Consider the following 19412-nt stretch of genomic DNA (forward strand, 5'->3'; position numbering starts at 1 on the left):
AGCTAACCTTGTGTGTGTGAGAGAGCTAACCTTGTGTGTTTGAGAGAGAGCTAGCTAACCTTGTGTGTTTGAGAGAGAGCTAGCTAACCTTGTGTGTGTGAGAGAGCTAGCTAACCTTGTGTGTGTGAGAGAGCTAGCTAACCTTGTGTGTGTGAGAGAGCTAGCTAACCTTGTGTGTGTGAGAGAGCTAGCTAACCTTGTGTGTGTGAGAGAGCTAGCTAACCTTGTGTGTGTGAGAGAGCTAGCTAACCTTGTGTGTGTGAGAGAGCTAACCTTGTGTGTGTGAGAGAGAGCTAACCGTGTGTGTGAGAGAGAGCTAACCTTGTGTGTGTGTGAGAGAGCTAACCTTGTGTGTGTGAGAGAGCTAACCTTGTGTGTGTGAGAGAGCTAACCTTGTGTGTTTGAGAGAGAGCTAGCTAACCTTGTGTGTGAGAGCTAGCTAACCTTGTGTGTGTGAGAGAGAGCTAACCTTGTGTGTGTGAGAGAGAGCTAGCTAACCTTGTGTGTGTGTGAGAGAGAGCTAGCTAACCTTGTGTGTGGAGAGAGAGAGCTAACCTTGTGTGTGTGAGAGAGAGAGCTAACCTTGTGTGTGTGAGAGAGAGAGCTAACCTTGTGTGTGTGAGAGAGAGAGCTAACCTTGTGTGTGTGAGAGAGAGAGCTAACCTTGTGTGTGTGAGAGAGAGAGCTAACCTTGTGTGTGTGTGTGAGAGAGCTAACCTTGTGTGTTTGAGAGAGAGCTAGCTAGCCTTGTGTGTGAGAGAGAGCTAACCTTGTGTGTGTGAGAGAGAGCTAGCTAACCTTGTGTGTGAGAGAGAGCTAACCTTGTGTGTGTGAGAGAGAGAGCTAGCTAACCTTGTGTGTGAGAGAGAGCTAACCTTGTGTGTGAGAGAGAGCTAACCTTGTGTGTGAGAGAGAGCTAACCTTGTGTGTGAGAGAGAGCTAACCTTGTGTGTGAAAGAGAGCTAACCTTGTGTGTGTGAAAGAGAGCTAACCTTGTGTGTGTGAGAGAGAGCTAACCTTGTGTGTGTGAGAGAGAGCTAGCTAACCTTGTGTGTGTGAGAGAGAGCTAGCTAACCTTGTGTGTGTGAGAGAGAGCTAGCTAACCTTGTGTGTGTGAGAGAGAGCTAACCTTGTGTGTGTGTGTGAGAGAGAGCTAGCTAACCTTGTGTGTGTGTGAGAGAGAGAGCTAGCTAACCTTGTGTGTGAGAGAGAGCTAACCTTGTGTGTGAGAGAGAGCTAACCTTGTGTGTGAGAGAGAGCTAACCTTGTGTGTGAGAGAGAGCTAACCTTGTGTGTGAGAGAGAGCTAACCTTGTGTGTGAGAGAGAGCTAACCTTGTGTGTGAGAGAGAGCTAACCTTGTGTGTGAGAGAGAGCTAACCTTGTGTGTGAGAGAGAGCTAGCTAACCTTGTGTGTGTGTGAGAGAGAGCTAACCTTGTGTGTGAGAGAGAGCTAACCTTGTGTGTGAGAGAGAGCTAACCTTGTGTGTGAGAGAGAGCTAACCTTGTGTGTGAGAGAGAGCTAACCTTGTGTGTGAGAGAGAGCTAACCTTGTGTGTGAGAGAGAGCTAGCTAACCTTGTGTGTGTGTGAGCGAGAGCTAACCTTGTGTGTGTGAGAGAGAGCTAGCTAACCTTGTGTGTGAGAGAGAGAGCTAGCTAACCTTGTGTGTGAGAGAGAGCTAACCTTGTGTGTGTGTGAGAGAGCAGCTAACCTTGTGTGTGTGTGAGAGAGAGCTAACCGTGTGTGTGAGAGAGAGAGCTAGCTAACCTTGTGTGTGTGTGTGTGTGTGTGTGAGAGAGAGCTAGCTAACCTTGTGTGTGTGTGTGAGAGAGAGCTAACCTTGTGTGTGTGTGTGAGAGAGCGAGAGCTAACCTTGTGTGTGAGAGAGAGAGCATGCTAACTGTAACTGTGTGTATTCCAGGATGATGTGATGATGCCTCAGCGAATACATCTCCAATACGAGGCCTGCCTCTTCAACTCTACCTCTGTAAGTACTACTCTGTCTGTCTAGAGCCCAGGGAGTACAGCTCTAGTCTGGTGAGTTGTCCCTCCCTCTCTCCTTCTCCTCCATCTCCTACCTCTCTCCATCTTCTCCCTCCCTCTATCTCCTCTCTCCCGCTCTCCCTGTCTACTCTAAATGATCATAACAGACAGGAAAACCTTAACATTCTGTATGTCCGGAGTTCCACAAATTCCTTCTGTCCTGTGTAGTGGGGTAGTGTTCCTGATAGAGTGGTGTGGGTGTATATTAAGGTGTGTCTCAGTGTGAGCTGTGGGATTACAGGTCAAAGGTTAGGGGGTCATGTGTAGTAGGTGAGGGAGAGTTGCAGGAGATGGGGGTGGGTAGAGAGAGGGACCGAGAGATAATAGAGAGAGCGAGAGAATGGGGAAAAAGGGAAGTCAGGCCATGTGGTTTTCTCTGCTTATTTGCCCTTTGAACTGTGTGGGTGTGCAGCAGACAGGGTGTAGAGAGGAAATGAGAGGGATTGGTTCATCTATGTGGAATAATAATATGGGTTGACTTTAGGGTTGTTTTACATCTCCACTGGTAGATCGTTCCTCTCTATCTGTCTGGTAGATCGTTCCTCTCTATCTGTCTGGTAGATCGTTCCTCTCTATCTGTCTGGTAGATCGTTCCTCTCTATCTGTCTGGTAGATCGTTCCTCTCTATCTGTCTGGTGGGTCATTGGGATAGATGAAGAACAGAAAAAGCATTCAAATCAAATGTTATATGTCACATGTGCTGAATACAACAGGTGTATACCTTACTGGGAGATGCTTACTTACAAGCCTTAACCAACACTGTTCGTTGAAGAAATAGAGTTAATAAAATATTTACTAAATAAACAAGTGAATTTTTTGTCAATTATTTTTTTAAGTAACACAAGAAAATTACATAATAACGTGGCTGTATACATGGGGTACCGGTACCGAGTCAATGTGCGGGGGTGCAGGTTAGTCGAGGTATTTTGTAAAGTTACTATGCATAGCCTTCCTCTGACACCGCCTATCATATAGGTCCTGTCATATAGGGGGAAAAAGTTTTGTCGTGCCCTCTTCACAACTGTCTTGATGTGTTTGGACCATGATAGTTAGTTGGTGATGTGGACACCAAGGAACTTAACTCTCGACCCGCTCCACTTCAGCCCCGTCGATTTTAACAGGGGCCTGTTTGGCCCTCCTTTTCCTGTAGTCCACGATCAGCTCCTTTGTCTTGCTCACATAGGTTGTTGTCCTGACACCACACTGCCAGGTCTCTGACCTCATCCCTTTAGGCTGTCTCATCGTTGTCGGTGATCAGGCCTACCATTGTTGTGTCGTCAGCAAACTTAATGATGGTGTTGGAGTCATGCTTGGTCACGCAGTAGTGGGTGAACAGGGAGTACAGGAGGGGACTAAGCACATACTTCTGAGGGGCCCCAGTGTTGAGGATCAGCATGGCAGATGTGTTGTTGCCTACCCTTACCACCTGGGGGCGGCCCGTCCGGAAATCCAGGATCCAGTTGCAGAGGGAGGTGTTTAGTCCCAGGGTATTTAGCTTAGTGATGAGCTTTGTGGGTACTATGGTGTTGAACGCTGAGCTGTAGTCAATGAATAGCATTCTCACATAAGTGTTCCTTTTGTCTAGGTGTGGAAGTGCAGTGTGGAGTGAGATTGATCATCTGTGGATCTGTTGGGGCAGTATGCGATTTGGAATGGGTCTAGTGTTTCCGGCATGGCGGTGTTGTGAGCCATGAACAGCCTTTCAAAGCACTTCATGGCTACTGGCGTGAATGCTACGGGGCGGTAATCATATAGGCATGTTACCTTAGTGTTCTTGGGCACAGGGACTATGGTGGTCTATTTGTGACATGTAGGTATTACAGACTCGGTCAGGGAGAGGTTGAACATATCAGTGAAGACACTTGCCCGTTAGTCCGCGCATGCTTTGAGAACACGTCCTGGTAATCCGTCTGGACCCGCGGCTTTGTGAATGTTGACCTTTTTAAAGGTCTTGCTCACATCGGCTACGGAGAGCGTGATCACACAGTCGTCTGGAATAGCTGGTGCTCTCATGCATGCTTAAGTGTTGCTTGCCTCAAAGCGAGCATAAAAGGCATTTCGCTCGTCTGATAGGCTCGTGTCGCTGGGCAGCTCGTGGCTGGGTTTCCCTTTGTAGTCCGTGATATTTTTCAAGCCCTGCCACATCCGACGAACGTCAGAGCCGTTGTAGTAGGTTATTGACAAATAGACACTCACCCCCGCCCCTCGTCTTAACAGACGTAACTTCTCTGTCCTGCCGATGCACGGAGAAGCCAGCCAGCTCTATATTATCCGCGTCGTCGTTCAGCCACGTCTCGGTGAAACATAAGATATTACAGTTTTTAACATCCTGTTGGTAGGATAGTCTTAAATCGTAGATCGTTCGGTTTGTTTTCCAATGATTGCACGTTGACCAATAATACGGAGGGAAGTGGTGGTTTACATACTCGTCGGCAAATTCCATCTCTCTCTCTCTCTGTCTGGTGGATCATTGAGATGCAAAACAGAAAAAGCATTCCATCTTTGCCTTTCTCTCTTAGTTTTTCCCTCGCTCGCTCTGTCTCCCTCGCTCGCTCTGTCTCCCTCGCTCGCTCTGTCTCCCTCGCTCGCTCTGTCTCCCTCGCTCGCTCTCTCTGTGTCTCTCTCTCTGTGTCTCTCTCTCTGTGTCTCTCTCTCCAGCCCTCCCTCCTCTCTCTCTCTTCCATACATCATATGTGATCAGTGTGGTGTGATCAGTGTGGTGTGATCAGTGTGGTGTGATCAGTGTGGTGTGATCAGTGTGGTGTGAGTGTTTGTGTTGATGTATCTAGTAGATCACTAAGAGGTGTTTCTGTGTTTCTCTCAGTTGATTGGCTGTCAGGTCCGCAGGGATCCAGAGGGATCTACTGAGCGCTACACACGCTGGATCAACAACATCAGCCAGGATCAACTCAGCACCCAGGTAACACACACTCAGGATGTGTGTGTATGTGGGGGTCACGTGCCAGACAGTGGCCAGGGCCGATGGAAACAGGATCCGTACCTGGAGCCTGCAGTTTCCACACACACACACACACACACACACCAGAGGAAACAGGAGGACCACTTGTGTAAAATTACATAATTATTATACCTATATTTGTGTGTGTGAGACTGAGATGACTCCTGGCTTTAGGATGGGCTGGTATCGTGCAAAATTCCCAGGTTTTCCAAAGATCCCAGTTGGAAGATTCCCGGAATCAGGAGAGAATAAGAATCTTCCAACCAGGATTTCTGGAAAACCTGGGAATTTTCTGAAAGTTGGCTGAATTTTGCAAGCCTAAATACTTGAGAGGAAAGTAAAGCTCTGTGATTCAGCTCTAACTCAGGGAGAGGAAAGTAAAGCTCTGTGATTCAGCTCTAACTCAGGGAGAGGAAAGTAAAGCTCTGTGATTCAGCTCTAACTCAGGGAGAGGAAAGTAAAGCTCTGTGATTCAGCTCTAACTCAGGGAGAGGAAAGTAAAGCTCTGTGATTCAGCTCTAACTCAGGGAGAGGAAAGTAAAGCTCTGTGATTCAGCTCTAACTCAGGGAGAGGAAAGTAAAGCTCTGTGATTCAGCTCTAACTCAGGGAGAGGAAAGTAAAGCTCTGTGATTCAGCTCTAACTCAGGGAGAGGAAAGTAAAGCTCTGTGATTCAGCTCTAACTCAGGGAGAGGAAAGTAAAGCTCTGTGATTCAGCTCTAACTCAGGGAGAGGAAAGTAAAGCTCTGTGATTCAGCTCTAACTCAGGGAGAGGAAAGTAAAGCTCTGTGATTCAGCTCTAACTCAGGGAGAGGAAAGTAAAGCTCTGTGATTCAGTGCAGTCCTGTCGTCTAGGAGACAGGACTGCATACAACTGATCTGGCTTTTGCCTGGCTGGTCCACGTGAAGACACACACTGTACACACACACACACACCACACACACACACACACTCTGTATATACACACACACACACACTGTACTGTGTACAGACAGACATTCCAAGTAAATATATTTCTATGGTATTGAATTTCATGGGCCAGAATGAGATCATAGATTCTGTTGGTGTGGTGATTATCTCTACATATGAGTTTCTCCCTCTCTTTCTGTCTTTCTCCCTCTTTCTGTCTTTCTTTCTCCCTCTCTTTCTCTCCATCTCTTCTCTCCCTCTCTTTGTCTTTCTTTCTGTCTTTCTCCCTCTCTTTCTCTCCATCTCTTCTCTCCCTCTCTTTGTCTTTCTTTCTTTCTTTCTCCCTCTTTCGGTCTGTCTTTCTTTCTCCCTCTCTTTCTGTCTTTCTCCCTCTCTTGCTGTCTTTCTTTCTCCCTCCCTTTCTCTCTCTTTCTCTCTCTTTCTGTCTTTCTGTCTTTCTTTCTCCCTCCCTCACACTTGTTCTATTTCTCCTTCCCTTTGTGTGTAGCAATCTAACCCCTCAGTAACCCTCTACTCCTTCTTTCTCTCTCTACCTCTCTCTCTCTCCCTACCTCTTCCCTCTCCTCTCTCTCTACCTCTCCCCTCTCTCTCTCTCTACCTCTTCCCTCTCCTCTCTCTCTACCTCTCCCCTCTCTCTCTCTCTACCTCTCTCTCTCTCCCTACCTCTTCCCTCTCCTCTCTCTCTACCTCTCCCCTCTCTCTCTCTCTACCTCTCTCTCTCTCCCTACCTCTTCCCTCTCCTCTCTCTCTACCTCTTCCCTCTCCTCTCTCTCTACCTCTCCCCTCTCTCTCTCTCTACCTCTCTCTCTCTCCCTACCTCTTCCCTCTCCTCTCTCTCTACCTCTCCCCTCTCTCTCTCATAGGTTTATCTAAGGTGCTGTGTGTGTGTGTGTGTGTGTGTGTGTTCTCTAGCCTGTGGAGTCTGTTCTTTCTGAGTTGAAGATATGATTGGAAGCACAGTGTTCAGCTGAAGGACATTAGATATGGCTGTTCCATAACTACACACTACAACTCCCCCACTGTGAACACGTCATCACATCGCTATCTATCTATCTAGCCTTTGTCTTTTCCTTTCTCACTCCCTCGTTCTCTCTACTCTCTTCTCTCTGTGTCTCTCTCCTCTCCTCTCCCTCTTTCCTCTCCTCTCTCTCTCCCTCTTTCCTCTGTCTCTCCCTCTTTCCTCTCCTCTCTCTCCCTCTTTCCTCTCCTCTCCTCTCTCCCTCTCTCCTCTCTCTGTGTCTCTTCCTCTCCTCTCTGTGTCTCTCCCTCTTTCTCTCCTCTGTGTCTCTCCCTCGGTATGACTGTCACAACTTTCTAAAAAAACAAATATAATCTTGAACAGCTGACATTTGCTAAATGCGAATGTTGGAATTTAGGTTTAGAGAGAGTGGACATAAGGTGGGACACACACACACTCTCTCACTCTCTCTCACTCACACACACACACACACACACACTCTCACTCACACAGCAGATTCAGATTCTATTCAGCTGCCAGTCCAGATGTTTTTCTCCAGTTTCATCTGTAATGGAAATCAGTGATGTGATGTGGGAATAGTCCCAGAGAACAGTAGTGGGGATAACAATGGGAATGTTGTTGATTAGTGACCTGGACCAGAGTCGGACTGGAACACCAGCTGGGAGTAATGCTGAGTGATGAACCCTTTTTAAACATCGAATTGACCAATGTTTTTTCTGTGAGTTCAATGTGTTTCTCTAGAGATGAACTCAGATGAAGCCTGAACTGTGTGACGTTGTCGTTTCCTACAGGCCAATATTCTACATAGTTTAGCGCAGAAAACCTGGTAATTAACCACAATGACCATAAGCCCTCTTGTTCGGCCTGTGTGGGAAGAGAGAGAAGAGACAGAAGACGAGGGATGGAGAGCAGTTGCTTCGAGAGGTATCTCTACCTGAAAATACATGATCTAAGTGGTTGATAGTTGTTGGTATTCAGCAGTTACAAAAGTATACCGTATTTACTTTGAACAACTACTAAAATAGTGATTCTGTCAGACAGCACAGGCAGCAGCTCTATAGAGATGAGATGACTTTGTGATTCTGTCAGACAGCACAGGCAGCAGCTCTATAGAGATGAGATGACTTAGTGATTCTGTCAGACAGCACAGGGAGCAGCTCTATAGAGATGAGATGACTTAGTGATTCTGTCAGACAGCACAGGCAGCAGCTCTATAGAGATGAGATGACTTAGTGATTCTGTCAGACAGCACAGGCAGCAGCTCTATAGAGATGAGATGACTTAGTGATTCTGTCAGACAGCACAGGCAGCAGCTCTATAGAGATGAGATGACTTAGTGATTCTGTCAGACAGCACAGGGAGCAGCTCTATAGAGATGAGATGACTTAGTGATTCTGTCAGACAGCACAGGGAGCAGCTCTATAGAGATGAGATGACTTAGTGATTCTGTCAGACAGCACAGGGAGCAGCTCTATAGAGATGAGATGACTTAGTGATTCTGTCAGACAGCACAGGGAGCAGCTCTATAGAGATGAGATGACTTAGTGATTCTGTCAGACAGCACAGGGAGCAGCTCTATAGAGATGAGATGACTTAGTGATTCTGTCAGACAGCACAGGGAGCAGCTCTATAGAGATGAGATGAGTTAGTGATTCTGTCAGACAGCACGGGCAGCAGCTCTATAGAGATGAGATGACTTAGTGATTCTGTCAGACAGCACGGGGAGCAGCTCTATAGAGATGAGATGACTTAGTGATTCTGTCAGACAGCACAGGCAGCAGCTCTATAGAGATGAGATGACTTAGTGATTCTGTCAGACAGCACAGGGAGCAGCTCTATAGAGATGAGATGATCACTTGGAATGAAATAATAAAGTCGTCAAATAGAACAAATGTAATATACACAAGTGAAATATTTTATGAGAGAGAGCTCTCTAGTCTCTCTGCTCTCTAGTCTCTCTGCTCTCTAGTCTCTCTGCTCTCTAGTCTCTCTGCTCTCTAGTCTCTCTGCTCTCTAGTCTCTCTGCTCTCTAGTCTCTCTGCTCTCTAGTCTCTCTGCTCTCTAGTCTCTCTGCTCTCTAGTCTCTCTGCTCTCTAGTCTCTCTAGTCTCTCTCTAGCAGGGTGTTGATATCTCACTGCTCTCTAGTCTCTCTGCTCTCTAGTCTCTCTGCTCTCTAGTCTCTCTGCTCTCTAGTCTCTCTAGCAGGGTGTTGATATCTCACTGCTCTCTAGTCTCTCTCTCTAGCAGGGTGTTGATATCTCACTGCTCTCTAGTCTCTCTCTCTAGCAGGGTGTTGATATCTCACTGCTCTCTAGTCTCTCTCTCTAGCAGGGTGTTGATATCTCACTGCTCTCTAGTCTCTCTAGCAGGGTGCTGATACCTCACTGCTCTCTAGTCTCTCTCTAGCAGGGTGTTGATATCTCACTGCTCTCTAGTCTCTCTCTCTAGCAGGGTGCTGATATCTCTCTGCTCTCTAGTCTCTCTGCTCTCTAGTCTCTCTGCTCTCTAGTCTCTCTGCTCTCTAGTCTCTCTGCTCTCTAGTCTCTCTGCTCTCTAGTCTCTCTAGTCTCTCTCTAGCAGGGTGTTGATATCTCACTGCTCTCTAGTCTCTCTGCTCTCTAGTCTCTCTGCTCTCTAGTCTCTCTGCTCTCTAGTCTCTCTGCTCTCTAGTCTCTCTGCTCTCTAGTCTCTCTGCTCTCTAGTCTCTCTGCTCTCTAGTCTCTCTAGTCTCTAGTCTCTCTGCTCTCTAGTCTCTCTGCTCTCTAGTCTCTCTGCTCTCTAGTCTCTAGTCTCTCTAGTCTCTAGTCTCTCTAGTCTCTAGTCTCTCTGCTCTCTAGTCTCTCTGCTCTCTAGTCTCTCTGCTCTCTAGTCTCTCTGCTCTCTAGTCTCTCTAGCAGGGTGTTGATATCTCACTGCTCTCTAGTCTCTCTCTCTAGCAGGGTGTTGATATCTCACTGCTCTCTAGTCTCTCTCTCTAGCAGGGTGCTGATATCTCACTGCTCTCTAGTCTCTCTCTCTAGCAGGGTGCTGATATCTCACTGCTCTCTAGTCTCTCTAGCAGGGTGTTGATATCTCACTGCTCTCTAGTCTCTAGCAGGGTGCTGATATCTCACTGCTCTCTAGTCTCTCTAGCAGGGTGTTGATATCTCACTGCTCTCTAGTCTCTCTAGCAGGGTGCTGATATCTCACTGCTCTCTAGTCTCTTTAGCAGGGTGTTGATATCTCACTGCTCTCTAGTCTCTCTAGCAGGGTGTTGATATCTCACTGCTCTCTAGTCTCTCTAGCAGGGTGCTGATATCTCACTGCTCTCTAGTCTCTCTAGCAGGGTGCTGATATCTCACTGCTCTCTAGTCTCTCTAGCAGGGTGTTGATACCTCACTGCTCTCTAGTCTCTCTCTAGCAGGGTGTTGATACCTCACTGCTCTCTAGTCTCTCTAGCAGGGTGTTGATATCTCACTGCTCTCTAGTCTCTCTAGCAGGGTATTGATATCTCACTGCTCTCTAGTCTCTCTAGCAGGGTATTGATATCTCACTGCTCTCTAGTCTCTGGATCCACAAGCAGTCCTGCTCCGCTGAGTGTGTGTGTGTGTCTCCCTTCTCTCAGGTGTACACCTCTCACGGCCCTACGGTCGTCATGCCAACCTGGTTCTGCTCCAGGGATTGGTTCCAGCGGATCGGAACCTTTGACGAGGGCGGCAAGGTGAGACTCCACCCCTAAAACTCCACGCAAGTCAAATTTAAAATCTAAAACCGACTACTTATGCCGATTTGAATGAATTGAACAGAGTCTATCGAGGGAGAACTTCCCTTTCAGGTGTGCTCAGGGGTTAGGGGTCAAGAAGTGCAGCACAAGACTGCATGAAGACTCCTCTAACTTGTCCAACATCAGATCACAAATCCATTTCAATAATGTGTGACCTCACTCTTCCCTTCTCTACCACCTCCTCCCTCATCTCTCTCTTCTCCTCTCCTGTCCTCTTCTCTTTCCTCTCTCTTCTTCTCTCTTCTTCTCTCCTGTCCTTTTCTCTTTCCTCTCTCTTCTTCTCTCTTCTCCTCTCCTGTCCTCTTCTCTTTCCTCTCTCTTCTTCTCTCCTGTCTTCTCTCTTCTTCTCTCCTGTCCTTTTCTCTTTCCTCTCTCTTCTTCTCTCTTCTCCTCTCCTGTCCTCTTCTCTTTCCTCTCTCTTCTTCTCTCCTGTCTTCTCTCTTCTTCTCTCCTGTCCTTTTCTCTTTCCTCTCTCTTCTTCTCTCCTGTCTTCTCTCTTCTCCTCTCCTGTCCTCTTCTCTTTCCTCTCTCTTCTTCTCTCTTCTTCTCTCCTGTCCTTTTCTCTTTCCTCTCTCTTCTTCTCTCTTCTCCTCTCCTGTCCTCTTCTCTTTCCTCTCTCTTCTTCTCTCCTGTCTTCTCTCTTCTTCTCTCCTGTCCTTTTCTCTTTCCTCTCTCTTCTTCTCTCTTCTCCTCTCCTGTCCTCTTCTCTTTCCTCTCTCTTCTTCTCTCCTGTCTTCTCTCTTCTTCTCTCCTGTCCTTTTCTCTTTCCTCTCTCTTCTTCTCTCCTGTCTTCTCTCTTCTTCTCTCCTGTCCTTTTCTCTTTCCTCTCTCTTCTTCTCTCCTGTCTTCTCTCTTCTTCTCTCCTGTCCTTTTCTCTTTCCTCTCTCTTCTTCTCTCCTGTCCTTTTCTCTTTCCTCTCTTCTTCTCTCTTCTCCTCTCCTGTCCTCTTCTCTTTCCTCTCTCTTCTTCTCTCCTGTCTTCTCTCTTCTTCTCTCCTGTCCTCTTCTCTTTCCTCTCTCTTCTTCTCTCCTGTCTTCTCTCTTCTTCTCTCCTGTCTTCTCTCTTCTTCTCTCCTGTCTTCTCTCTTCTTCTCTCCTGTCTTCTCTCTTCTTCTCTCCTGTCCTCTTCTCTTCTTCTCTCCTGTCCTCTTCCTCTCTCCTGTCTTCTCTCTTCTTCTCTCCTGTCCTCTTCTTCTCTTCCTCTCTCCTGTCTTCTCTCTTCTTCTCTCCTGTCCTCTTCTTCTCTCCTGTCCTCTTCTTCTCTTCCTCTCTCCTGTCTTCTCTCTTCTTCTCTCCTGTCCTCTTTCTCTCTCCTGTTCTCTTCTTCTCTCCTGTCTCCTTCTCTGCTGTTCTCTCCAGGGAGTTCCAGAGGATCTGTTATGGTTCTATCAGAGTGTTGGTCAGGGAGGAGGTGTGGTCAGAGTGGACCAGTGTTTACTAGTCTACCGCTACCATCAACAAGCTGCTACACACTCTGTCCTGGAGTAAGACATGCGCACACACACACACACACACACACACACACATACACGTGTGTGTGTGTTTTTCCCTTTCCAACCTCTATAGCGACACACACACGTAGGACACGCGTAGCGGAAAGGCTGTTTCTGTAAATACTCTGATGGGGAAGACCTCCCCTACCCTCTCGTCCCCTCTTTCCTGTTATCACTCCTTCCTTCCCTCCATCTGTCCATCGTATATCTAACCTTGTTGATGCGCTGTCACAATTTACTCCTTTACAAATCATCCTCTCCTCCCTCTCTCCTCCCTCTCTCCTGTCTTCCTTTCTCTTTCATCTTTCTATTTGTGTCTATCAGTCTATTTCCAGATCCTTCTGTTATCTCTCTCTTAACTTCTCTCTCCCTCTGTCTTTCTCTCTCTTTCTCTCTGTTTATCTCTCTCTCTCTCTGATTCTCTCCCTCTTTGTTTCTCTCTTTTGCTCTCTCTGTTTCTCTCTCTCTCTCAATCTCTCTGTTTCTCTCTCTCCCTCCCTCTCTCTGTTTCTCCCTCCCTCTCTCTGTTTCTCCCTCCCTCTCTCTGTTTCTCCCTCCCTCTCTCTGTTTCTCTCTCTCTCTCTCTCTGTTTCTCCCTCCCTCTCTCTGTTTCTCCCTCCCTCTCTCTGTTTCTCCCTCCCTCTCTCTGTTTCTCTCTCTCTCTCAATCTCTCTGTTTCTCCCTCCCTCTCTCTGTTTCTCCCTCCCTCTCTCTGTTTCTCCCTCCCTCTCTCTGTTTCTCCCTCCCTCTCTCTGTTTCTCCCTCCCTCTCTCTGTTTCTCCCTCCCTCTCTCTGTTTCTCCCTCCTCCCTCCCTCTCTCTGTTTCTCCCTCCCTCTCTCTGTTTCTCCCTCCCTCTCTCTGTTTCTCCCTCCCTCTCTCTGTTTCTCCCTCCCTCTCTCTGTTTCTCCCTCCCTCTCTCTGTTTCTCCCTCCCTCTCTCTGTTTCTCCCTCCCTCTCTCTGTTTCTCCCTCCCTCTCTCTGTTTCTCCCTCTCTGTTTCTCCCTCTCTCTCTCTGTTTCTCCCTCCCTCTCTCTGTTTCTCCCTCCCTCTCTCTGTTTCTCCCTCCCTCTCTCTGTTTCTCCCTCCCTCTCTCTGTTTCTCCCTCCCTCTCTCTGTTTCTCCCTCCCTCTCTCTGTTTCTCCCTCCCTCTCTCTGTTTCTCCCTCCCTCTCTCTGTTTCTCCCTCCCTCTCTCTGTTTCTCCCTCCCTCTCTCTGTTTCTCCCTCTCTGTTTCTCCCTCTCTCTCTCTGTTTCTCCCTCCCTCTCTCTGTTTCTCTCTCTCTCTCAATCTCTCTGTTTCTCCCTCCCTCTCTCTGTTTCTCTCTCTCCCTCCCTCTCTCTGTTTCTCCCTCCCTCTCTCTGTTTCTCCCTCTCTCTCTCTGTTTCTCCCTCCCTCTCTCTGTTTCTCCCTCCCTCTCTCTGTTTCTCTCTCTCTCTCAATCTCTCTGTTTCTCTTTTCCACCATCTTAACTCTCCAGACACGCACTTCACACTTCTGAGTCAATCCCTCTATGATTACATATCGTGTGTGTGTGTGTGTGTGTGTGTGTGTGTGTGTGTGTGTCCACACTGCGTGTATATATTTCTATGTGTTAATCTAGGTCCTCCTAAATCAAAGCATCAGTGAAACTGCTTTATGGGGACCACCCATGCACTGTGTGTGTGTGTGTGTATATATATATATATTTGACTAGAACCATGGTTTATGGTGGTGGATTAGGGTTGTTTGTCATGGAGGCCCAGTGTTTTAGTCAAACCATCACATCAGAGGAAGAGCTCACTAATGTATCCATATGATAACGATCAGGCTGTTGTTCTAGGTGTGTGTGTGTGTGTGTGTGTGTGGGGGGGGGGGTCCATGTCTGTAACTCCTCCTCTCTCCTCCGGTCTCCAGGGAAACCATTTGGAACCTCCGTGTGGCCTTCCTCCAGGAGAGAGTTATCAACCAATGGGAATCCTTCACCATATGGAATGCTGGGAAACAGGGCCGGAAACTCTACCGCTGCCTCAGTTCCTTCAATCAGAAGAAGGTATGTACTTCTCACCAGCCAATCGCAAAAGGCTATGCAACATTTGCTAGCCAATCAGGAGAGGTTAACGAAACTCCCAATAGCCAATTAGGTTGCATCTTCCACCGTCGGTGCTCTCTGATTAGTACTAGGATCAGGAGACCCTCCTCCCCCAGAACACTGACCTTAGATCTGTTTGTAGGGTCAGGAGACCCTCCTCCCCAAGAACACTGACCTTAGATCTGTTTGTAGGGTCAGGAGACCCTCCTCCCCAAGAACACTGACCTTAGATCTGTTTGTAGGGTCAGGAGACCCTCCTCCCCAGAACACTGACCTTAGATCTGTTTGTAGGGTCAGGAGACCCTCCTCCCCAAGAACACTGACCTTAGATCTGTTTGTAGGGTCAGGAGACCCTCCTCCCCAGAACACTGACCTTAGATCTGTTTGTAGGGTCAGGAGACCCTCCTCCCCAGAACACTGACCTTAGATCTGTTTGTAGGGTCAGGAGACCCTCCTCCCCAGAACACTGACCTTAGATCTGTTTGTAGGGTCAATGATCCTTTATCCTCTGATCCATCATGACCACATGGAGCTGCATCTCAAATGGCATCCTATTCCCTATTTAGTGTAATAATAGGATCCGATTTGGTCAAAAGTGGTGCACAGAATGGGGAATAGGATGCGATTTGGGACACTCTGTGTTGAGACACTGTAGTAGGAGGAGCCAGCTGGTCCCAATTGGTCATAATGGGTCGTGGATCACTATCTACTGTTACACTGACTGATACACCAGGGGTGGGTGTGGGTGGGTGTGTTTGGGTGAGTGGGTGTGTTTGGGTGGGTGTGTGTTGGTGGGTGTGTGGGTGTGCATTGCTAACTTTTCATATATGGCTTCTGTGTATTTGACAGAGAGGGAGAAATAGGGAAAGGAAAGTGGGATACCTAGTCAGTTGTACAACGGAATGCATTCAACTGAAATGTGTCTTCTGCATTTAACCCAACCCCTCTGAATCAGAGCGGTGCGGGGGGCTGCCTTAATCAACATCCACGTCTTCTGCGCCCGGGGAACAGTGGGTTAACTGCCTTGTTCAGGGCAGAACGTCAGATTTTGACCTTAATAGTGTGTGTACATACACAAACCGCCGTTTGTAAATGTATGTGTTGGTCAGGTTCTAGCGTTCTGCGACGTGGACGAAAATAAGATCAAGAAAGGCTTCTACACCTATGAGGAGTCCAAGGTGAGACCCTACACTCTAGAACCAAACTACCATAACACTCTAGAACCAAACTACCATAGATACCACAACACTCTGGAACCAAACTACCATAGATACCACAACACTCTAGAACCAAACTACCATAGATACCACAACACTCTAGAACCAAACTACCATAGATACCACAACACTCTAGAACCAAACTACCATAGATACCACAACACTCTGGAACCAAACTACCATAGATACCACAACACTCTAGAACCAAACTACCATAGATACCACAACACTCTGGAACCAAACTACCATAGATACCACAACACTCTAGAACCAAACTACTATAGATACCACAACACTCTGGAACCAAACTACCATAGATGCCACAACACTCTAGAACCAAACTACCATAGATACCACAACACTCTAGAATAAACTACCATAGATACCACAACACTCTAGAACCAAACTACCATAGATGCCACAACACTCTAGAACCAAACTACCATAGATACCACAACACTCTGGAACCAAACTACTATAGATACCACAACACTCTAGAACCAAACTACCATAGATGCCACAACACTCTGGAACCAAACTACCATAGATACCACAACACTCTAGAACCAAACTACCATAGATGCCACAACACTCTAGAACCAAACTACCATAGATACCACAACACTCTAGAACCAAACTACCATAGATGCCACAACACTCTGGAACCAAACTACCATAGATACCACAACACTCTGGAACCAAACTACCATAGATACCACAACACTCTAGAACCAAACTACCATAGATACCACAACACTCTAGAACCAAACTACCACAGATGTCAGATCAGATCCTGGAGCTAAGCTACCACAGAAGGAGAAGTCATAACCATGTTATTATGTTTCTGTCCATTTCCTCTCCTCCTTGTTCCTCCTGTCTTCCTCCCAGGAGAGGCCCAAGCCTCAGATCCCTGTACTGCACTACAGAGATGCCTCTCCACCCTACATCATCTGTGTCAAGCTGGTGAGTGGAGAAAGTGTGTGTGCGTTTGTGTGTCCTGTTGTTCATTGTTCCAGATCGTATCTCCGCCAGGTCGGTAATCTCTGCTAATGGTATAATGAGCTAGGGCGTGTGCCCTGGCACACACACACACACACACACACACACACACACACACACGTACACAGCCTGCTGATCTTTGACTGCAGCATAATATTTTTCACCATGAACCTCTCACTGGTACTTTGACCGGTGCTCACCTTCACACACACTCTTTAACCAGCGTTTTTGCCTCACACTTTTCCTGAATAAATATATTAAACAGTTATAAAGCCTTAGTAACAACCAGACAGGGTATAATATAAATATATAACAGTTATAAAGCCTTAGTAACAACCAGACAGGGTATAATATAAATATATAACAGTTATAAAGCCTTAGTAACAACCAGACAGGGTATAATATCAATATATAACAGTTATAAAGCCTTAGTAACAACCAGACAGGGTATAATATAAATATATAACAGTTATAAAGCCTTAGTAACAACCAGACAGGGTATAATATAAATATATAACAGTTATAAAGCCTTAGTAACAACCAGACAGGGTATAATATAAATATATAACAGTTATAAAGCCTTAGTAACAACCAGACAGGGTATAATATAAATATATAACAGTTATAAAGCCTTAGTAACAACCAGACAGGGTATAATATAAATATATAACAGTTATAAAGCCTTAGTAACAACCAGACAGGGTATAATATCAATATATATATAACAGTTATAAAGCCTTAGTAACAACCAGACAGGGTATAATATAAATACAGATATTCAACAGTTATAAAGCCTTAGTAACAACCAGACAGGGTATAATATAAATATATATATAACAGTTATAAAGCCTTAGTAACAACCAGACAGGGTATAATATAAATATATAACAGTTATAAAGCCTTAGTAACAACCAGACAGGGTATAATATAAATATATAACAGTTATAAAGCCTTAGTAACAACCAGACAGGGTATAATATAAATATATAACAGTTATAAAGCCTTAGTAACAACCAGACAGGGTATAATATCAATATATATATATAACAGTTATAAAGCCTTAGTAACAACCAGACAGGGTATAATATCAATATATAACAGTTATAAAGCCTTAGTAACAACCAGACAGGGTATAATATAAATATATAACAGTTATAAAGCCTTAGTAACAACCAGACAGGGTATAATATAAATACAGATATTCAACAGTTATAAAGCCTTAGTAACAACCAGACAGGGTATAATATAAATACAGATATTCAACAGTTATAAAGCCTTCCTAAAAGATATTTGGTGATCCTTTGACTGGGGAATTGAATTGCCTCTGGGTTTAGAAAACACACAGACACACACACACACACACACACACACACACACACACACACTCTGTTGGCCAGCCCAGGCAGACAGACGGTTAATGGTGTATTTATCTAAATATGAGCTGCATACAGCTAATCGACTGGCCCTGCCTCCCAGAGCTTCTAATTGGCCAATTATGGGAATTGGGATCAGTGATTATTCAGTCAGAGGACACTGGAACCTGGACTCAATCTCTCTCACACACACACACACACACATTCAGCAGACACACACACACACACCTGGAGCCAATCTGGAGCCAATCACACAATTCATTGTTAAACACACCCATATGTTACAAGTACCGGATTGGGTTTAATTCCATTTCAATTCAATTTTCAGTGAACATCTGGAATATAATTAGGTTTACTTTCTGAATTGACTGGAAATGAATTTGAATTGGCCCCAACCCTGGTCCTTATCTCTTTAACTGTTGACCAATCAGATGCCAGAGATAACTCAAAACAGGATGTGACCTCACCTACAGACAGGAAGTATGAGACTGACCATGGGCGTTGGTGATAATTAGAGCGATGACCAGCATCTCCTCCTCACTCTCTCTCTTTTCATGTTCTGTCATTTCGTCCTCCCAGGACATGACCGGAGGAGTGTTTGAGGAAAACCTGAAGTCTCTCCATCTGGAAGAAGGAGTGGACTACTACCACTTCAACTAACACTCTGGGATGGAGAGATGGAGAGGAGGAGTGGACTTCTACCACTTCAACTAACACTCTGGGATGGAGAGATGGAGAGGAGGAGTGGACTTCTACCACTTCAACTAACACTCTGGGATGGAGAGATGGAGAGGAGGAGTGGACTTCTACCACTTCAACTAACACTCTGGGATGGAGAGATGGAGAGGAGGAGTGGACTTCTACCACTTCAACTAACACTCTGGGATGGAGAGACGGATGGAGAGGGGGGGTCTGGTAGATGGAAATGGAGTGTTTGAGGGTTGGATGATGAGAAGGATAGATGGACCATGACATTCATCTGGTGTGTGCCTGCCAGCCAGCCAGCCTGCCAGCCAGCCAGCCATTTAGTTAGTGTAATATGTGTGGCAGCATGTCCATGTTGATCGTGGAGATAAATAAAAACGTTTTCAAACATGTCCTCTGAAAGAGACTTTCCAGAAATGTGCTGTCCAGTCACACACACACTACACACACACTACACACTACACTACACTACACACACACACTACACACACACACACACACACACACACTACACACACGCACACACACACTACACACACTACACGCGCACACACACACACACACTACACACGCACACACACACACACACACGCACGCACTCCCATATTTGTTTTTCTTTCCACAAGTCTCTTATAAAACCTCAGGAACAATGATGTATTTTAGAGTACTAGGCTCTGACACACACACCCACACAATACCCACAGAATACACACATACACACTCCCCCCCACACACACACAATGACCAGTAAGGGCATTCGTTTTCCCACACCGAGCTCTTGAGTTTCCCTGTTCAAAGGTAAACAAACCTTACCACTGACACCAATGCTATGGTATTTCAACAGAAACTTCCTGGAACTCTGACCACAGCTAGCTACACATG

The 19412-nt window shown here is 46.2% G+C and overlaps 1 protein-coding gene across 4 annotated transcripts in view; it reads left to right on the forward strand.

Moving 5' to 3' along the window:
* The window catches only part of qtgal (queuosine-tRNA galactosyltransferase), a 28490-nt gene extending 9568 nt beyond the window's left edge, over positions 1–18922 (forward strand). For 3 of the 4 annotated variants that reach the window (XM_082967164.1, XM_082967166.1, XM_082967160.1), the window contains 8 exons: positions 1922–1987; positions 4868–4963; positions 10517–10612; positions 12034–12158; positions 14062–14197; positions 15346–15414; positions 16342–16416; positions 18405–18922. In XM_082967164.1, the coding sequence (XP_082823290.1) occupies positions 1922–1987; positions 4868–4963; positions 10517–10612; positions 12034–12158; positions 14062–14197; positions 15346–15414; positions 16342–16416; positions 18405–18485 (744 nt within the window). In that variant the 3' untranslated portion in view covers positions 18486–18922. Of the gene's footprint in view, positions 1–1921; positions 1988–4867; positions 4964–7703; positions 7836–10516; positions 10613–12033; positions 12159–14061; positions 14198–15345; positions 15415–16341; positions 16417–18404 lie in introns of those variants that run through there. The other variant, XM_082967169.1, reaches the window with a different exon arrangement.
* Positions 18923–19412: the final 490 nt, after the last annotated feature.

This window comes from Salmo salar, chromosome 02 (genome assembly GCF_965601325.2).
Source record: "Salmo salar chromosome 02, fSalSal1, whole genome shotgun sequence".
Taxonomy (NCBI): domain Eukaryota; kingdom Metazoa; phylum Chordata; class Actinopteri; order Salmoniformes; family Salmonidae; genus Salmo; species Salmo salar.